The sequence below is a fragment of the Canis lupus genome, chromosome 8 (assembly GCF_011100685.1).
Source record: "Canis lupus familiaris isolate Mischka breed German Shepherd chromosome 8, alternate assembly UU_Cfam_GSD_1.0, whole genome shotgun sequence".
Lineage (NCBI taxonomy): Eukaryota > Metazoa > Chordata > Mammalia > Carnivora > Canidae > Canis > Canis lupus.
In genome coordinates this window covers 42,741,114-42,758,582 of record NC_049229.1, presented here as the reverse complement: position 1 = coordinate 42,758,582, position 17,469 = coordinate 42,741,114, and the positions used below count along the sequence as shown (strand labels likewise).

The following is a 17,469-nucleotide window of genomic DNA, read 5'->3' as shown; positions in this document are numbered from 1 at the left end:
GGCTTTCTCCAGTAAGCTGCGTGGTGGCCATCACAGAGGCTGTTTGTTATCCCTTTACTGAGTATTTACCTTGTGGGTACTCTGAGTCAGGGGTGAGGATCTCAGGTTTTGGAGCAGGGAACCACTGTGATGAGGGCGACGTGTTAGGAGATTTACATGAGCATTGGCTTTGCCAGATGGTGGGGTGGTGATTAACTTTATGTGTCAACTCCACTAGGCCATGCTACCCAGATACTTGGTGAAACAACAAGCTAGATGTTGCTCTGAAGGTTTTTTTTTGGATAGGATTAACTTTTAAATCAGTAGATTTTGCATAGAGCAGAAAACCCACTGTCGTGTGGGTGGCCCTCATCCAATAAGTTGAAGGCCCTGAGAGAAAAGACCGGAGTCCCCTGAGGGAAAGGGAATTTTGCTTTCAGACTGCCTTTGGACTCCAGCTGCAATTTCAGACCTGCCAGCCAATCAATGAGCCAATTTCTTAAAATTTCTGTGTGTGTGTGTGTGTGTGTGTGTGTGTGTGTAGAGGAGAGACAGACAGACAGACATATGTATATATCCTGTTGGTTTTGTTTCTCTGGAGAACCCTGACAGGAGTGCAGAAAGGCAGGAATCAGGAGAGGTGGCTGCTCAGCAAGGGTGAGGGAGACCAGTGCAGCCTGTTAGGGGGTTGGGAGGGCAGCAAAACTTGGGTGTGTGTGTGTATCCTTTGACTTTGTGTGTGTTATTGTGTATATGCCTATGTGAGTATGTGTGTCTATGTATACATCTGTGTGTGCATCTGAATGTGTGTGCTTCCGAGTGTGGCAGTATGTGTTTGTACATCTATGGGAGTATTTGTGTCTATGTCTATATCTGAGCGTCTGTGTGTGTCTACATGAGAGCACGGCTATCTGTATATGAGTCTCTACATCTGTTTGTGCCTGCTTACATGTGTCTGGGTGTGCCTATGTGTGTCTGTGTGTCTACGTACCTGTATCTTTGTGTGCTTATGTCTGTGCCTGTGTGTGTCTGGGTGTGTTACCTGCACTGTGTGTGTTACCTGCATGATGTGTACATGTATACATGTGTGTACATGTATAACTGTGTGTTACCTGCACTGTGTGTGTTACCTGCATGATGTGTACATGTATACATGTGTGTACATGTATAACTGTGTGTGTTACCTGCATGATGTGTACATGTATACATGTGTCTGGGTGTGCCTGTGCATGTACCAGCATCTCTTTGCACATCCTTATACATCAGTGTATGTGTGTCCTCACAAGTGCTCATGTGTGTCCATGTGTTTGGGTCTGCTGGGGCCGGTAGGCAGGGGTGAGTCTGTCAGGGTGCCCCTAGGTGAAGACCTTGGGTGCTAGATTTTCAGTCAGTTCAGATGGCTGGCTGGAAGCAGGAGTGCTCACCGGTCTGGGAGGCAGGGTAGGAAGGCGGGCGAGCAGGAAGTGGGTCCTGTGGTGTCCCGACCTGGAACAGCCCACAGGGAAGGGGCAGGAGACTCAGATGGGTTTGGGAAAAGGACCAGAGGCCACAGTGGTACAGAGAGGCCTGTGGGACAGTTCAGGGACACACGTGTCACACCTACCTCAAATCTAGAGGTTTCGCCACCTGGGGAGGGTTTTTGCAAGGACAGAGTGAGCTGGGACAGTAAAACCCGGCAGTAGGGGTTGTCCACGGACAGGGAGGTCTCGAAGTAAGGGCAGGGAATTGATCTGAGGACAATGGTGACTTCAGTTTGGACCTGTTGGGGTTGAGGAAATCACAGAATAAGACTTGCAAGGGAAAGGAGTGAGTAGTGACCAGTGTCATGCTCCAGAAAGGACAAGGAGAATGTAGAATGAGAAAAGCCATTGAGCTTAACAATTAGGTGGCCTTGTAACCTTGGTGGAGGTGACAAAAGCTGGAGTGAAGGAAGCAGGCAGTGGGTAAGCATGGTAGGAGGGGAGCAGCTGTTGTACTATGGTGTATAGAAATGAGAAAAGAAAACAGGATAATAACATGAGTGGACAGCAGAGTCGAGTGATAGGAACCCAGTGCATATTTGATTTAAGAATGAAACTCAATCATCAAGATATTTAGCTCTGATCCCATTAAGTACTTCCTCTGAGAGTTAGCAAACTGATATCCTTTAATCATGCCTTATATTTATAAAGGCCTCTCTCCAAAGAACTCCAGGTGCTCAATAAACATTAATTAATTCACCCCTGCAGCCTCCTTTAGGGAAAAGTTGTGGCAGGTATCGTCATTATGTTTATGGGCATGGATATTGTGGTAGAGATGAGAACCAAGTTCACGCAGCTAGTCAGGGTAGGAGGCGTCATATCTGGCTCTTCCCCTTCTGCTTCTAAGCAGGCCATTCCTAAGTCACCCACATCTTGCCGGGACCCCCATGTTAGTGGAGGGGGGGCTTGGCTATGAGACAGACCAATTACAAGGTTCATGCTTTAGGGGGTAGCCTCAGGATAATCCCAGGGTGAGTCCTGGGGCTGCCAACGGTGGGGTCCTGGGAATGAAGCTGTTGTTTGCTCAGTTCTGGGCCATATGGGGGCCTAAGCAGCTTACTGTGTCTGCTGAGTCCTTAAGGGTCACAAATAAATGCTGAGTCTAAGCAACAACAGAATCGCCAAACTGAAGAAAGCATGCCGTTGTTTCACTTGTGTTTCACAGGTATCCTCACATGGGAAATTCTCCACTGCCTTCCAGTAAAGAAATGCCCCTGGTCTTTATGCTTTGGGCTGTGCAAGATCCAACCATTTATTCAGAAGCCAAATGATCTCTGAATGGCCAATAATAATCAGGGACAGCCCAATAAGATGATTTAGTTGCCTCTGGTGGTGAGCTTGGGCTTTACCGGGCCAAGAAAGGCAGGGAATCCCAAAGATCTCAATGGTGAAGTTGGTCTGCAAAGCCCCCCAGCCGTGGCAGATATAGGGACAATTAACCTAAAGTCATGCTGTCCTTCCAGGATTGGGCCTGCCGACACCTGTTGAACTCTGTGAGCTGGCCATGCTAAGACTAAGACTCCTAGCTAATGAGCACTGGCTCTTACAGGCTCAGCTAAGCGGTTCACATTCCTAGCCCGGTGTTTATGCCACTTGGGTGGACTTGGGAAAATCAAGGGGCCACCGGCATGTTGGCCCAAAGCCAGGGTTTAATTAAGCCCTAAATCTCCAGTGATTCCACCAGAGGCCTGATCCTCGTGAGGCCAGCTGAAGGGAGAAGCATACCAGGGAGCACTGGGTCGGCTTCTTTTGAGTCTTCCCCGCAACCCATTGTTTGTGGAGGCCTTGCTTGTTAGTGCAAATAATCCCCTCAAAGTCACAGAGCAGCGTACAGAAAACCAGGGGACCAGCCCGGCACTGGAGCAGCCTAATTATGGCACCTCTATCATGGAAAGCAAGTTGTTTCCCACACCCGTCTGCTGCATTTGGTAGAACGTGGATATCCGTGAGCAAAGAGAGGATAGATTAGCACAATACTTTCCTCTGGGTGTTTCTGTTGAAGGATTCTTAGTGTTTGATCATAAATTTCCAAAAATTAGTCTTGTTCAGGAAATGGAATGATTAGGGATGACTGTGAATTGGAAGGCCCAGAAGGTCCTATCACCCTGCAGGGCAGAGGTCTGGGACCCACGGTGAGGCCTAACCTCTGGGGGACCAGAGGACCCCTGGGAAGGAAGAGAGTGATATGAAATGCTTCTAATGGAGGGAGGGATCTAGCACTTTCAGGGGATTTTTATCTTCTCCTGCATGTCCCCGATCCTCCTTCCAGGCTTGGAGCAGAGAAATCCCAGCCTTTTATAATTAAGGGGAAGAGGACCAATGCCAGAACGGACAGTCGTGGTGCAGACCCACTTCGTGTCTGGGTGGCCAAAGGTGAGATAATATTTTCAAAGAACTGCTGGATGAAGGACATAGATTCAAGTGGACTGCAAGTGGGGCCTATCAGATGGAAGACTGTGGGACGAGAACCATAGAGTCTTATCCTTCTCTAGTTTATTTTATCTTTTTTTTTTTTTTTTAAGAACATAAGAGGTAAGTCCTTGAGTCTTGGGGTCACATGGTCTGAGTCTGCACTCTGGAAAATGCCACTTGGAAACCTGGTCCCACCCTATTTGGGAGCCCACCAGTCCCAGGGATCCTGTACTTACACAAGGCCAATGGGTTTCCCAAAGAAGGCGAGGCCAGATTTCTGCCTCCTGGCAGCTGCCTGCCGCTGCAGCTGGGGAGGTAGCATGCTAGCCTCCTGGGTATTTCTGAACTGAGTTGTGATATAGTATGTGAGGATGGCATCTGGCACTTAGTAAGTTTTTTATCTTGGTACCACCAGCATCACCACCGCCACCACCACCACCGCCTTCTTCTAAGGCCTGGAGATGATTGAATATGGAGATTTGCCCACACCGCCATAGCTCCTGGCAGCCTCCCTGGGTCCGGAGAGTGTGGGAACAGGGCACTGGCCTGTGTCTGATGGCTAGCACTGCAGCGGATCACAAAGCAGCGGCAAAGGGAGCGGCCCGCTCAGATAGGGCGCTGGAGATGAAAGCCACCGTGTTTGCCTTTCCAAAGTGCCGCTGTGTTCCTGCACGCCTGCAGCTTCCTCTGCCCTGCTGGGTTTTTTTTTTTCTTCTTCCCAGTTCCTCTCAGTGATATCTTAAGAGGCAAACTTCCAGCACTAACAGGAGGTCTTTTGTTCTTTTTTTCTCTAAGTGGACTTTAACCCAGTTACGACAGATGAGTCACTGTAAAAACAAACAAATAATAATACTCCATTTTCTTAAAGGCTCTTCCAGGCCTGCTGACAGAAAAGGGGGAACCTGACACTGCACTGGGCCTTTGGGGCTTCTCCCTGCCCCGACCTTCTGGAAGCACAGTTCGGAAGAACCTTCCAGAACATAGCAGAGCCCAGCACTGTGAAACTGTTCAGCAAGGCTCTGGGTTGTTTGGAATTGCATCTGATGTGGGGTGGCCTGGGGGCTGCGAGGAATCTGGGTGTCGGCACAGTCCTGGTTGAGATTTACAGCCTTAGATTCAAGTAAATTCTGGACTTGTCTCCCTTCACACATTAGTTTCTCCATATGTGAAACAGGGTTATTAGATACTTCATGATTCTATCAGGAGGGATTTTGCAGCGAATATTTTCTGCTATTAGAAGACCTACAAGTGCAGTCTGCATCTGTTCAATAAAAGTCCACCAGGCCTTGGGAATTGGGGCTACAGAGATGAGAGAGACCCATTTCCTGCCCTTGGGTAATTAGACATATAAGTAAATGAATACAGCGACTTCTGAAACAGGTAAGATGCAACATGTGCCAAAGTGGGGTAAGGAAGGGGATGACCATTCGATCCAGAAATGTTGGGAAAGTCTTCTTAGAGAAGATGGTATTTGAGCTAGGTCTGGAAGCGTGACTAGATATTCATCAGATGCTCTGGGAAGAGTGGGGCAGATATGGTAGGCAGAGGGAGCAAGGGGCAAGCCAAGGGCTGAAGCCCATGGCACATTAGGACCCACCCTATGCAAACTGTCTCCAATCTTTGTCCAGGCGTTTTTGCCTATATGCTTAAATGGAGCTGGACTCTCAATTTCCCTAAGAAGGAGCCATGTCTGGACGAACATGCTCAGGACTCAGGTCTGAGATGTCTTCTGGCTCCATCAAATGTTAAGGCCTGCATTGGGCCACTAGCCCACAGGTTCATTGCTAAAGAGCACAGCTATGACTTCTGATGGGTGATGGGGTGCATGTTCTATAGAAGGCTGTCACCCACTGTGTTCTGACTTTTTGAACCTCAGATACATAGTGAAGTACACTCATGTCTATGATGAAAACATCAGTCTAATTGCCTGGAAAGCTCCTACTCATTGTTCAGCCCAACTTCACGGTCTTTACTGTGAAGAGCTTCTAGAAGCTGTGAGCAGAATTAACATGCTTCTTTATGCACCCATGACTTCTTACCTTGCTTTAGTCTTTCACCATAGTCTATAATAATTTCTGAGTCTCCCTGAGTGCCCTTCTCCTAGACTGTGAACTCCTGGAGGGGATGGTAGGTAATGCATTTTATTTGGTGCATGTACCTACAAGGTGTTCAATAGATATTTGCTAAATGGACACGTGAATGAATGAATGAGGTTTGAGTTGGTGTGGTTTGCATAGCCTGACAATGATATCAACAGAAAGCTGCACCTTCATCCTCTTTGATAATAAAATGGTAGCACCTAAGGATTTCCTACAGAAAGCATCACTTTGTACATAAGTAGTTTTCTCACCCTGAAGCTACTTTCACTTGAGAATTTAGACTTCAAACAGATTGAGCCCTCCATGGGGTTCTAGAGCTGAGGGGACGCTTGTCTATTTCTCCAAGCTGACTTCCCTGCTCTAGCCAATCCTGGGAACTGAAACAATGAGGATCTCTAGTTTAATCTATTGAGTTTTTGTTCTCTGAAATATAGAAATACAATTCTCTATCTCTGTGTCAATCATCTGAAAAGCGAACATCTTCCCAGCTTGTGATCTGGCAAGGATAGAGTAGGGTTAGACTTCCTTCCAGCAGGGTCAGTCTATCTATTCCTACTTCCTTTTCCTTTTTTCTTTCTTTCTTTCTTTCTTTCTTTCTTTCTTTCTTTCTTTTTCTTCTTCTTCTTCTCTTTCTCCTCCTTCTTTCTTTCTTTCTTTCTTTTCTTTCTTTCTTTCTTTCTTTCTTTCTTTCTTTCTTTCTTTCTTTCTTTCTTTCTTTCTTTCTTTCTTTCTTTCCTTTTCTGAGAAGTCTTCTCCAGGGTCAGGATGGTGGGAGCCTCATTCTACAGGGTAAGTTTTCCTTGGCTGGCCTTTCCTTGCCCACTCTTTATTCCACCATCCCCAGGCAATCAAGAGTAGAGAGCACGAAATGAAATCAGGTAGGGCTGTGGTGATCATAGCTGTTGGAGGTGGACCCCAGACTCAGTGCATAGCTCAGTCCAGCCTAGCCTCCACTCCTTTGTCTGCTTTAGGAGAACCCAGGACCCTGCTTCAGACTTCATCTTCTGGGGCTGGCTTATAGCTTAATTTTTTTTTTTTTAAGATTTTATTTATTTATTCATGATAGTCACAGAGAGAGAGAGGCAGAGACACAGGCAGAGGGAGAAGCAGGCTCCATGCACCGGGAGCCCGACGTGGGATTCGATCCCGGGTCTCCAGGATCGCGCCCTGGGCCAAAGGCAGGCGCCAAACCGCTGCGCCACCCAGGGATCCCTGGCTTATAGCTTTAAAAGGATGAGTAAAAAAATTCCCGGAACAGGCTTGGTCTCAGACAGGAGCTGGTTAATGACTTCTGCGAAAATGGAAACCTTGGTCTCCTGATAGTGCAATGACAGGCACCAGAGGAATTTTCCAGTACGAGAAAGGAATGAGTTTTCCAAGGACAGGCTGACTGAAAAAAGCCACCATCTGACCAAGCACCAGAATTGGGTAACGTGGCCCCCCTGGGGTGGCAGGAATGGCCAGCTGGCATAGCGGACCAGTGGACCAGGAGAACAGTGGTGCTCCGGGCTACCTTCTAGGTGTGTCACCAAGAGCTGCCACAGACAGGAATAGTGACTTCGGGACAGCTGGGACACCTGTAGTGCCATGTCCAGGGAGGAGAAGGGGCTGATCTTGACCATTCTACTTCAGAAGGTGGTGGTGATAAGGAACAGCTAAAACTAGATGGGTTTTTAGAAATCTGTGGCAGAAATGGTGTGCACCGAGGCCGGTCTCTATTCGGCAGTAGATTTTACAGTGGTTTCCTTCCGTGAAATCAATTGCTACTCCCTTTGCGCACTCTCAGGCACCCCTCTGTGCAGGGCACTGTCCCGTGACCCAGGCAAACAAAACCCAGCTGTGTCAGTCTCTTAGTTGTGTCCCCTCCAGTTCCCTTCCTTGTCCTCCCATGGTTCTCCCAGGCCCTTTCCCCTTCTTGCTATGACAGCAGATTTTCAGAACTCTAAGAGATAGGGTGCAATAGAAAGGCTCAGAAGAAGGGATGAATCACCTTCATGTTTGAAAACCCACGGAGCAGCTGTTGAGGTTTATAATTGTCCTCTGTGAGCCCCAATCCCGTGGAGAAGTTTGTTCCTGGTTAGATGAACAATTGGTTTGGGTACTATTAATTCCCAGTGTCAGGTGGGAGGGACACCATTCCAAAGCTGTCACTGTCAGTGAGTGATTCACCTTGGAGATATTGCTTAGAACATCAGCTACTCTGTGCCTCTTGCTTCATAAGTATCTGTCTATTGTGGGAAGGGCTGAGAGATTTGAATTTCCAAAATAAAATGGAGAAGAGACATGGGATAAAGAAACAGAAAACCCATTTTCTGGCCTTTAAGATGATCTGTTTTTTAAAATAATTTTTCCCCAGGTTTTGGAATAATATATGTTTACGGAAGAAAATTTTTTAAAAATAGAGACCAGGGTACTTGGGTGGCTCAGTTGGTTGGGCATCTGACTCTTGATTTCAGCTCAGGTAATGATCTTAGGGTCATGAGATTGAGCCCTGTGTTGGGCTCCTTGCTGGGTATGGAACCTACTTGAGATTCTCTCTCTGCCCTCCCCACACACCCACGCTCACATGTGCATTCTCACTCTCTCTCTCAAAAAAAAAAAAAAAAAAAAGGCCAAAAAATCAAGCCAAATCTAATTACCCAGAGATAGCACAATTAACATTTTTATGCATATTCTTCCAGTTAAAAAATATACACAGTACTAGTTTCTTACAAGACTGTTATGTTCTGTCCATACTGCTTTGTAATCTGCTTTTTCCTTTTAATGATATGTTGTGAATACTTTCCCACGAGATTAAGCCTTCTTCTAGCACATAATTCTAATAAGGGCCCACTATCCATTATACAGATGTTTGTGTAACTAATACCCTATGGGTGAACATTGAGGTTGCGTCTGTTTTTTGCTATTTTAAGTAACCCAATATACATGCTGGGACACTAACTCAGGCTGTTTCACTGTCCTGGTCTTAAGTCACGTAGTCCTTCCTTATAAGCCACTGGTCATTTTGTGAGCCAGAGAAACTACACTGGCTATTTCATAACCCTTGCTCAGAACATACGGACAAACTTGATTTACTCAAATAGATTAAGCCCTGCAGGTTCTCCTAATTCCACAGAAACACCCACCAAGATAAAAAGACAGTTGTATTTAACTCCTTTGTTCATAGATGTGCTATTTCAGACAAAACATGTTCCCTTGCTTGGCTCCCCTTTGACTCTGGTCATCTTGCGACAAGGAAGGTGAGCTTATTGTTGAGAGCAGAAGAAGCTTGCAATGAGTATGGTAAGTCAGCAGAGGCACCTGGAAGTGTGCATTCTAGGGTGACTCATACCTCATTCTGAATCATACTCTGCATTTAGTATTTCTGGTGTCACTCTTCTGCTTTGTTGGAGTAAATAGTCAAGAGGGGAATAGCAGAAAGGCCCAAGGATCCCAGCAAGCCAAAGGGTTAACCCAAACACTGTGCTTGACCTGGGTAGAGCAGGGTAGGGGTGTGGGGGGAGTTGGGGGGAGACTTGACCACTGAGAAAACTCCCAGTTGAGTATTTGGGGCAGAATCTAGGCCACTGGTTCCCAGGTTCGAGAAAGTCAAGCTGCCACCTGGGATGCTACATGTCTTCTGTTTCCATTACTGACATTTGAGCTTAGCAGGAAGTCCCAGAGGAGCTGCCAGGTGAAGGGGCAGGTTCTTCATGCTTGGGAGCTTGGTCTGGGCAGGGCAATCAGCAGAATGATGCCATCACCCCATCTCATCCCAGTTCTCGCCCCACCCCACGTCTTCAAGGGTCAGTGGATGATGAGATCACCAAGGAAGACATTCTCATTCTAAGGCAAAGTCTAGACCCTCTTGTCATTATCTCTGAGGCTTGAGGCTTCCAGAAGAGGCTGGTAGAAGGAGAGGAGTTTGAGGGGAATGGCATAGGAACACACATGATGGCTGAAATGTGCAAAGTATGAGAAATCAAAAATTGGCTGGGGTGGAATAGAAGCACACATTCTCACACTCATGCACTCACTCACTCACTCACTCACTCACTCACAGTTTAATGGGGTTTCTGGGAGAGGAAACTGTGGTCTTCAATGTCTGTAAGAAGTCCTGGAATGAGCTCTCAAAAGAGAGTGGGCTTGGGGAGCTGGGCGATCCCAAGATTCCCATCAGGCAAACATGTTTGTCTTACCTCCTTTCTCAGCTGCTATGATATGTCACCAAACACCCTGCCCAGCCTGACAGTCCCATGGCCACAAACAGCACCCCAGTGAGCCATTCCTTTCCCAAGCCAAGGGGTCTTCTGGAGGTTGAAAAGCATTCTTTCTGGGCTGCTCCAGCCCTGGCTGATGAGCTCAGCCATCTCCTCTTCTAGGAAAGCAGGCTGAGCTTCTAGGAAAGATTTATTGCAACAGAACATGGCTGCTTTCCACCATCTCCCTCAGCCACCCTAGTCTTTCGTCCAGGCTGGAAGCTGATGTGGGGGAAGTTTTAGAGGGGGTGCTGGGAATAGATCAATATTCCTGCCCTGGGTGATTGAGGAACCAGGCAAAGGCAACAGCAACCCCTCTTCATGCCCACGATTGAACAATGTGATGCCATATAAATAAATGCAAGACCAGAGAGTTCTCCACCTCCAACCAGCCCAAGTTCCAGACACCTGCATCTTGGCCTCTGTTAATTAAGAAGAAACAGCCCCATGCTCATTTGCAACCTTTTATACCATGGATGTAAATTCCCTCTCTGTCCCATCAGAATTCATCTCTCCTCCTTCTTGAAGCCTACAAGGACAGGCCCTCATGGGTTCCTTTTATAGTTTTCTTCTCCCTACCAATAGGACAACTTGACCCCTACCTTATTCTTATTTTCCGGATGAGACTACTGAGTCCAGAAAGGTTCATTAATTTTCCCAAGGTCACACAGATGACAAGTGGCAGAGTGAAGATTTGAACCTGGCAGCTTGGCTTTGGAGTCCTGCCCTTAAGGCCATATTGCAGATGGAAACAAAAAAGCTGTTTTTTGTTTCTGTCCCTCTGTCCCTGTCCCTCTGTCCCTCTGCTATCCCAGATCTGACCTTGGGCCTCAGTCTGACAAGATTCTCTCTTGCTCCTGTGCTCAGACTCTTGCTGTAGAGACTTCTTGGTATGTTCATCTCTCTAGCATACCTTAGGATACCCTATCCTTACCATCCCTCACTTCAAGTTCTGGAATCCCACCCTAAGCTCATGCTGTTGGTCATTGTCATGGACCTTGCTGACAGATCCCAGGCAATAAGATTGATGTCTTTCTCAACTATGGGTCCCATACCCAGGCTTCTAGCACAGTGCTTAACACACAAGGAGTGTTCCATTTACATTTGCTGAAGGAAATCAATGTCTAAAGCTCTGTGCCTCAGTTTCCTCATCTGTTCAATGAAAGCATCATAGAGTTTTGTGAGAACGAATTAAATGAATCTATGTAAAGCTCTTAGAAGAGTGTCTGGCACATGGCAAGTGCACTGTAAGTGTTGGCAGTTTCTGTTGTGTGTACAAGTGGAAGACCACTCTCAGGAAGACTAGTCTCAGAAGCTGGGATTTGAATGCTATCTCTGCCACTTCTCAAATTTACGATCTTTGGTATTTGACCTAAACTTTTCTTCCTTTTTTTTTTTTTTAAGATTTTATTTATGAGGAAGTGTCTGACAGTGGCGGCAGCAGGCGGAGACTTGCACGATGGCCCCGGACCCCTGGTTCTCCACATACGACTCTACCTGCCAAATTGCACAAGAGATTGCCGAGAAAATCCAACAGCAAAATCAGTATGAAAGAAATGGTGAAAATACAATCAGGCTTACCGTGACAATCAGAACTTTGTTGCAGAATCTGAAGGAAAAGATCGCCTTTTTGAAGGACTTATTGCTAAATGCTGTGTCAACACATCAGATCACACAGCTTGAAGGAGACCAAAGACAGAACCTCCTGGATGAACTCATAACTCGAGAGAGACTGCTTGTGGCATCTTTTAAGAACGAGGGTGCAGAACCGGATCTCATCAGGTCCAGCTTGATGACTGCAGGGGCTAAGCCAGGAGTCCCCAACCCTTGGCTCTTGAGGAGCCAGAGGAGGCCAGAGGTTTGGGTTTTGATGAAATCCAACAACAGCAGCAGAAGATTATCCAAGAACGGGATGCAGGCCTGGATGCCCTGTCCTCTATCATAAGTCGCCAGAAACAGATGGGGAAGGAAATTGGGAACGAACTGGATGAACAAAACAAGATAATTGATGACTTTGCCAACCTGGTGGAGAACACAGAGAGAAAGCTCCGCACCGAGACCAGGCGTGTGAACATGGTGGACAGAAAGTCAATGTCTTGCGGGATGATCATGGTGATTTTATTGCTGCTCGTGGCTATTGTGGTCATGGCATTCTGGCCCACCAACTAGTGACAGCAAGGGAACCGCCAGCTGTGACACCTGCCGGTGATGGAGAAAAGCCCAGCACCCCAGTGGTACATGAAACTGCTCTCAATAAATCCCTCCCCAAAGCAAAAAAGAAAAAAAGGTTTTATTTATTTATTCGTGAAAGATGCACAGAGAGAGGCAGAGACATAGGTAGAAGGAGAAGCAGGCTCCCTGCAGGGAGCCCGATGTGGGACTTGATCTCTGGACCCTGGGATCATGCCCTGAGCCAAAGGCAGATGCTCAACCACTGAGCCACCCAAGCATCCCTGACGTAAACTTTTCAATACTTGTTTTTCCATTAAAAAAAATTGCATAACAATACTTGTACCTCACAGGGTTTTTTGCAAATTAAACGAGATAATATATGCTAAGTGCCTGGCATAGAGAAAGATGTCACTAAACGATAGCCAAAAAATGATTAATTATACTATTGTGATTATTTTACAAACGAGATGCATATGGTTAAAGCATTTTGGGTCACTTAGTCGTCTTCTTTTTTTAAGATTCATCTATTGATGGACATTTGGGCTGCTTCCATAGTTTGGCTATTATAAATAATGTTGCAATAAACATAAGGGTGAATGTATCTTTTCAAATTAGTGTTTTCATATTCTTTGGGTAAATACCCAGTATTAGAATTACAAGATCATATGATAATTCTACTTTTAATTTTTTGAGGATCCTCCATACTGTTTTCCACATGGCTGCACCAGTTTGTTTTCCCACCAATAGTGGATAAGGGTTCCTATTTCTCTACGTCCTTGCCAACACTTGTTGTTTCTTGTGTTTTTTATTTTAGTCATTCTGACAGATGTGAGGTGATATCACATTGTACTTTTGATTTGCATTTCCCTGATGATGAACAATGTTGAGCATCTTTTCATGTGTCTGTTGGCCATCTGTATGTCTTCTTTGGAAAAATGTCTGTTCATGTCTTCTGCCCATTTTTCATTGAGTGATTTGTTTTTTGGTGTTGAGTTGTATAAGTTCTTTGTATATTTTAGACATTAACTCTTTACCACATATGTCATTTGCAAATATTTTCTCCCATTCAGTAAGTTGCCATTTAATTTTGTTGATTATTTCTTGCACTGTACAGCAGCTTTTTATTTTGATGTAATCCCAATAGTTTATTTTTGCTTTTTTCTCCCTGCCTAGGAGATGTATCTAGAAAGAAGTTGCTAGAGTCAATGTCAGAGAAGTTACTGCTTGTGCTCTCTTCTAGGAGTTTTTTTGGTTTCAGTTCTCATATTTAGGTCTTTAATGCATTTTGAAATATATTTTGAATGTATTTCTGTGTATGGTTTAAGAAAGTGGTCCAGTTTCATTCTTTTGCATGTATCTATCCAGTCTTCCCAACACTATTTGTTGAAGAGACTGACTTTTCCCCATTGCATATTCTTGCCTCTTTTGTGGAAGATTAATTGGCCATATAATCATGGGCTTATTTCTGGGCTCTTTATTCTGTTCCATTGGTCTGTGTTTCTGTTTTTGTGCCAGTACCATACTGTTTTTGATCACTCCAGCTTTGTAGTATATCTTAAAATCTGGGGATGTGGGTGCCTGGGTGGCTCAATGGTTGAGGGTCTCCCTTTGGCTCAGGTCATGATCCTGGGGTCCCGGGAGTCCCTCATCGGGCTCCTCACAGGGAACCTACTTCTCCCTCTGCATATGTCTCTGTCTCTCTGTGTCTCTTATGAATAAATAAATAAAATCTTTTTAAAAAATCTAGGGTTGTGATACCTCCAGGTTTTTTCTTCTTTTTTAGATTGCCTTGGCTATTTGGGGTCTTTTGTCATTCCATGCAAATTTTATGATTGTTCTAGTTCTGTGAAAAATGTTGTTGGTATTTTGATAGGGATTGCATTAAATCTGTGTATTGCTTTGGGTGGTATAGATATTTCAACAATATTTGTTCTTTTGATCCTTATCCATGAGCACAGAGTACTTTTTCATTTGTTTTTATTGTCTTCAATTTCTTTCATCAGTGGCTTATAATTTTCAGAGAACAAGTCTTTCACCTCCTTGGTTAAGTAGATCCCTCCCTTTGATATTCAAGAAACACCTCTTCACTTCTCTCTTCCTTTCCTTGAACATGCACTACACACACACACACACACACACACACACACACACTCACACACACACAGGAAGACATGGTGCTGCTAGGGGCAAACACCCAGGGAAGGAGACTGTCAGAGCAATGGGGCTCATGGGTTGATTTGATCTTTTAGATTTGAGAGAGAGTGAGCATGAGCGGGGGGGAGGGACAGACAGACAAGCTGTCTGTCTGAGCTGGGAGCCAGCCCTGGGGATCCATCCCAGGATCCTGAGATCATGACCCAAGCCAAAGTCAGATACCTTACTGACTGAGTCACCTAGGCACCCCTGTGTGGATTTGATTTTAATTATCTGAGGGAACTCTGGTTATAGTATCATCATGGAGTTATTTATAGGGAAGTGTCCATGTTGGAGGGATATTCTGGAGCAATTATGATGGAAAAGCCACTTTACTGGTGAATGTGAGATAAGTAAAGCAAACAGAAAGGGGCATCCACAAGATTCAGCTGGAAGAGTGTGGCTGCTGTTCAGTACACACAGCTTCCTCGGGAGACCTTGGTATGGAGGACTGCCATTGCCCCCCTCCTATTTCCAGGTCTTTTTCAGTCTTCCACTCCCCACTTCCCTCACACATGTCACCCTGCTATTAGAGCCCAAGCTCAGTCCACTGTGGCAGCTTCCCCTAACCCACTGCAGGGAAGGTGCCATGACTCAGTTTCTAAACACAAATAGGAACCAGGGTTTTAGCTTGTTTTAATGGGAAGGAGGGAGAAGGGTCACAGGTGAGATGTATACGGGGACACTGCCATGATGGGGAGAGGAGGGGACAAGGGCTGCCTGGCCCTTCTCAAGTGGGGGCAGTCATCTAGAAAGGACAGGATGGGGTTTAGCTCAGCCACCCCCCTACTGCCCCTCCAGAAAGGCCCTTCTGTGATGAGGATGTTGGAGATAGGACATTCTGAAGACTTCACCTTCCCCCATGGTCAGTATCAGAATGGCTCACTGTAGTCTGCAGTAGTTGGTAGGTAGCTCAGCTATGGCCTTACCCTGAGAGGTGAGTGCTTCATTAAACTCTTAGGTAGAAATGTTACAGGGACATGGAAAAATTAAGATTGGATGGCTCCTCAAAGGCAGTGGGCGAATGTCAAGTAAGGCTGTAGGTAGTACTGACATTTAGGACTCCAGGTAGGTCTGTCTATTCCTGCAGTAGGACACCCCGCACCCCCGAGGTGAAATCCAGGTCTATTTTTCAGTCTTGGGATGCAGTAAGAAGACCCGAGTTCCAGGTGCCTTTAACATAGAGAAGCCCTCAGAAGAAGACCTGAAGTCTCCAGGGTTTCTTTGCTGTGGGAACCAGACTCTGAGACAGGTGACCCCAAACCCTGCAGGGCAGGTGAACATGAATACCCTGCTATGCAGGCAAGCTGGGTGGGATTATAGGCAATGTGAGGAGCAGCCAGACTGGTTTCAAGCTTGTGACCTACCCGTGGAAGACAGATTTCATTTTGTAACAACTGTCAACTGCCCCACCTGAGCCTTTGTAGAACGGCTGGCCGAGGGAGTTTGAAGAGATACCTAGCCATTTGAGCCTCAACTGTCACTCCATCACCCAGCCCAAACCTTCCCTGACACACAGAACCTAACTAACACACAGCAAAGCTCTTCACATAGCAGGCCAGGGACTGAGGCCAGTGTGAGCTCTCAGAATCAGCATCTGGGAGGACACACCAATCGGCTGTCCTGGGGTGACCTGTGTGGGGACAGGCAGCGGATGAATGTGAGGTGAGAGTGCAGGCAGGGAAGGAGACTCTGAAATGGGACTAAGTTTTAAGTGAAATAAATGCCAGTGCCATTAACAAATACACACCGTGAGCACAGATCTGAATGCATCTGGAGTGTGTATGTATGTGTGTGATTTGAAGAGCTAAGGAAAAAGGGGGAAAAATGAAAAAGAAAAAAATAATAAAAATCCTTTCTATCCCTGTAACCATTAGAAAGAAAATGAAGTCCAAATTGCGTTCAGGGCTGCTGGGACAGAGGAAGAGAAGCAAGAATGGAAAAAACAGGCCATAAAGATGCCAGGGCTGCTTAAGCAGAAACATCTGTTGAAGTCATAAGACTCGGGCCTGGTCAGGCTTCTAACAAACCCAGGAAGAGGAGAGTCTGTGCTGGCTCAGGACGATCCTCGTCCGCCCCATGCAGGGCCCCTGGGACCTGCATACGTGCCGAGGAGATACCTTCTCCAGGGTTCTGCCTGGACCTGGCTTCCAGCAGGAGAGGAAGGGGGGAGGGGAGGCGTCCCCAGGTCAGGAGCAGTTTTGAGCATGTATTTATTTAAAGCTTTAAATTCACTGGGGTAGCCTGGTGGGCCACATGTGTCAACTCCTGCAGCTGAAAGAAAAAATGAAAGTGGGGGAGGAGAGGGTCAGTTGCTGAGCTGCACAGGATGGGGGGGGGCAGGGGGGGCTGTGCTTGCTATTTGCAAATGGGAGACCACTTTCTTGTTTGTGGTTTTCTGCTTAGGCCAACCGCCTAAGGCTCACCTCTTCTAACAACTACAAGAACGACAGCTAGCGTAGTGCCCAGACAGTGTTCTCTGTGCCATACTCCTCATAAGTATCACCTCATTTAGTCCTCCAGCTACCCGTCGTCCCTGGGTCCCCGGAATGGGTAGAGGCTCACATGGCATCTTCAGAATTGCCATCCTAGGAGGAAACTGAGGCTGAGCCAGGTTAGACGAGCTGGCAGGTAACCAGCCAGGACGTTTCAAGGAACACCCAGGAGCATTCCTGGTCTCTGCCCCCCTAAAATAATTAAAAGCAGCATCAGCTGAGCACCGTTGGGAAAGCAGCTCTGCAAACTGAGCCCAGCCTCCGTGGAGACCTCACGGCTTCAGCGGGCCCCTGTGGCTGTGTGTCCCAGGGCTCTGTTACCTCAGCACAAGGGAAGAAGAGGGAGCTATGGCTGAAGAAC

General features: G+C 46.5%; 1 protein-coding gene across 1 annotated transcript in view; it reads left to right on the top strand.

The window, feature by feature from the left end:
* The window catches only part of LOC100688933 (syntaxin-8-like), a 38,495-nt gene extending 25,182 nt beyond the window's left edge, over positions 1-13,313 (top strand). Inside the window, 3 exon segments of the mRNA XM_038545047.1 lie at positions 3,769-3,872; positions 11,653-12,080; positions 12,083-13,313. Coding sequence (XP_038400975.1) covers positions 11,708-12,080; positions 12,083-12,417 — 708 coding nt within the window. The 5' untranslated portion in view covers positions 3,769-3,872; positions 11,653-11,707 and the 3' untranslated portion in view covers positions 12,418-13,313.
* Positions 13,314-17,469: the final 4,156 nt, after the last annotated feature.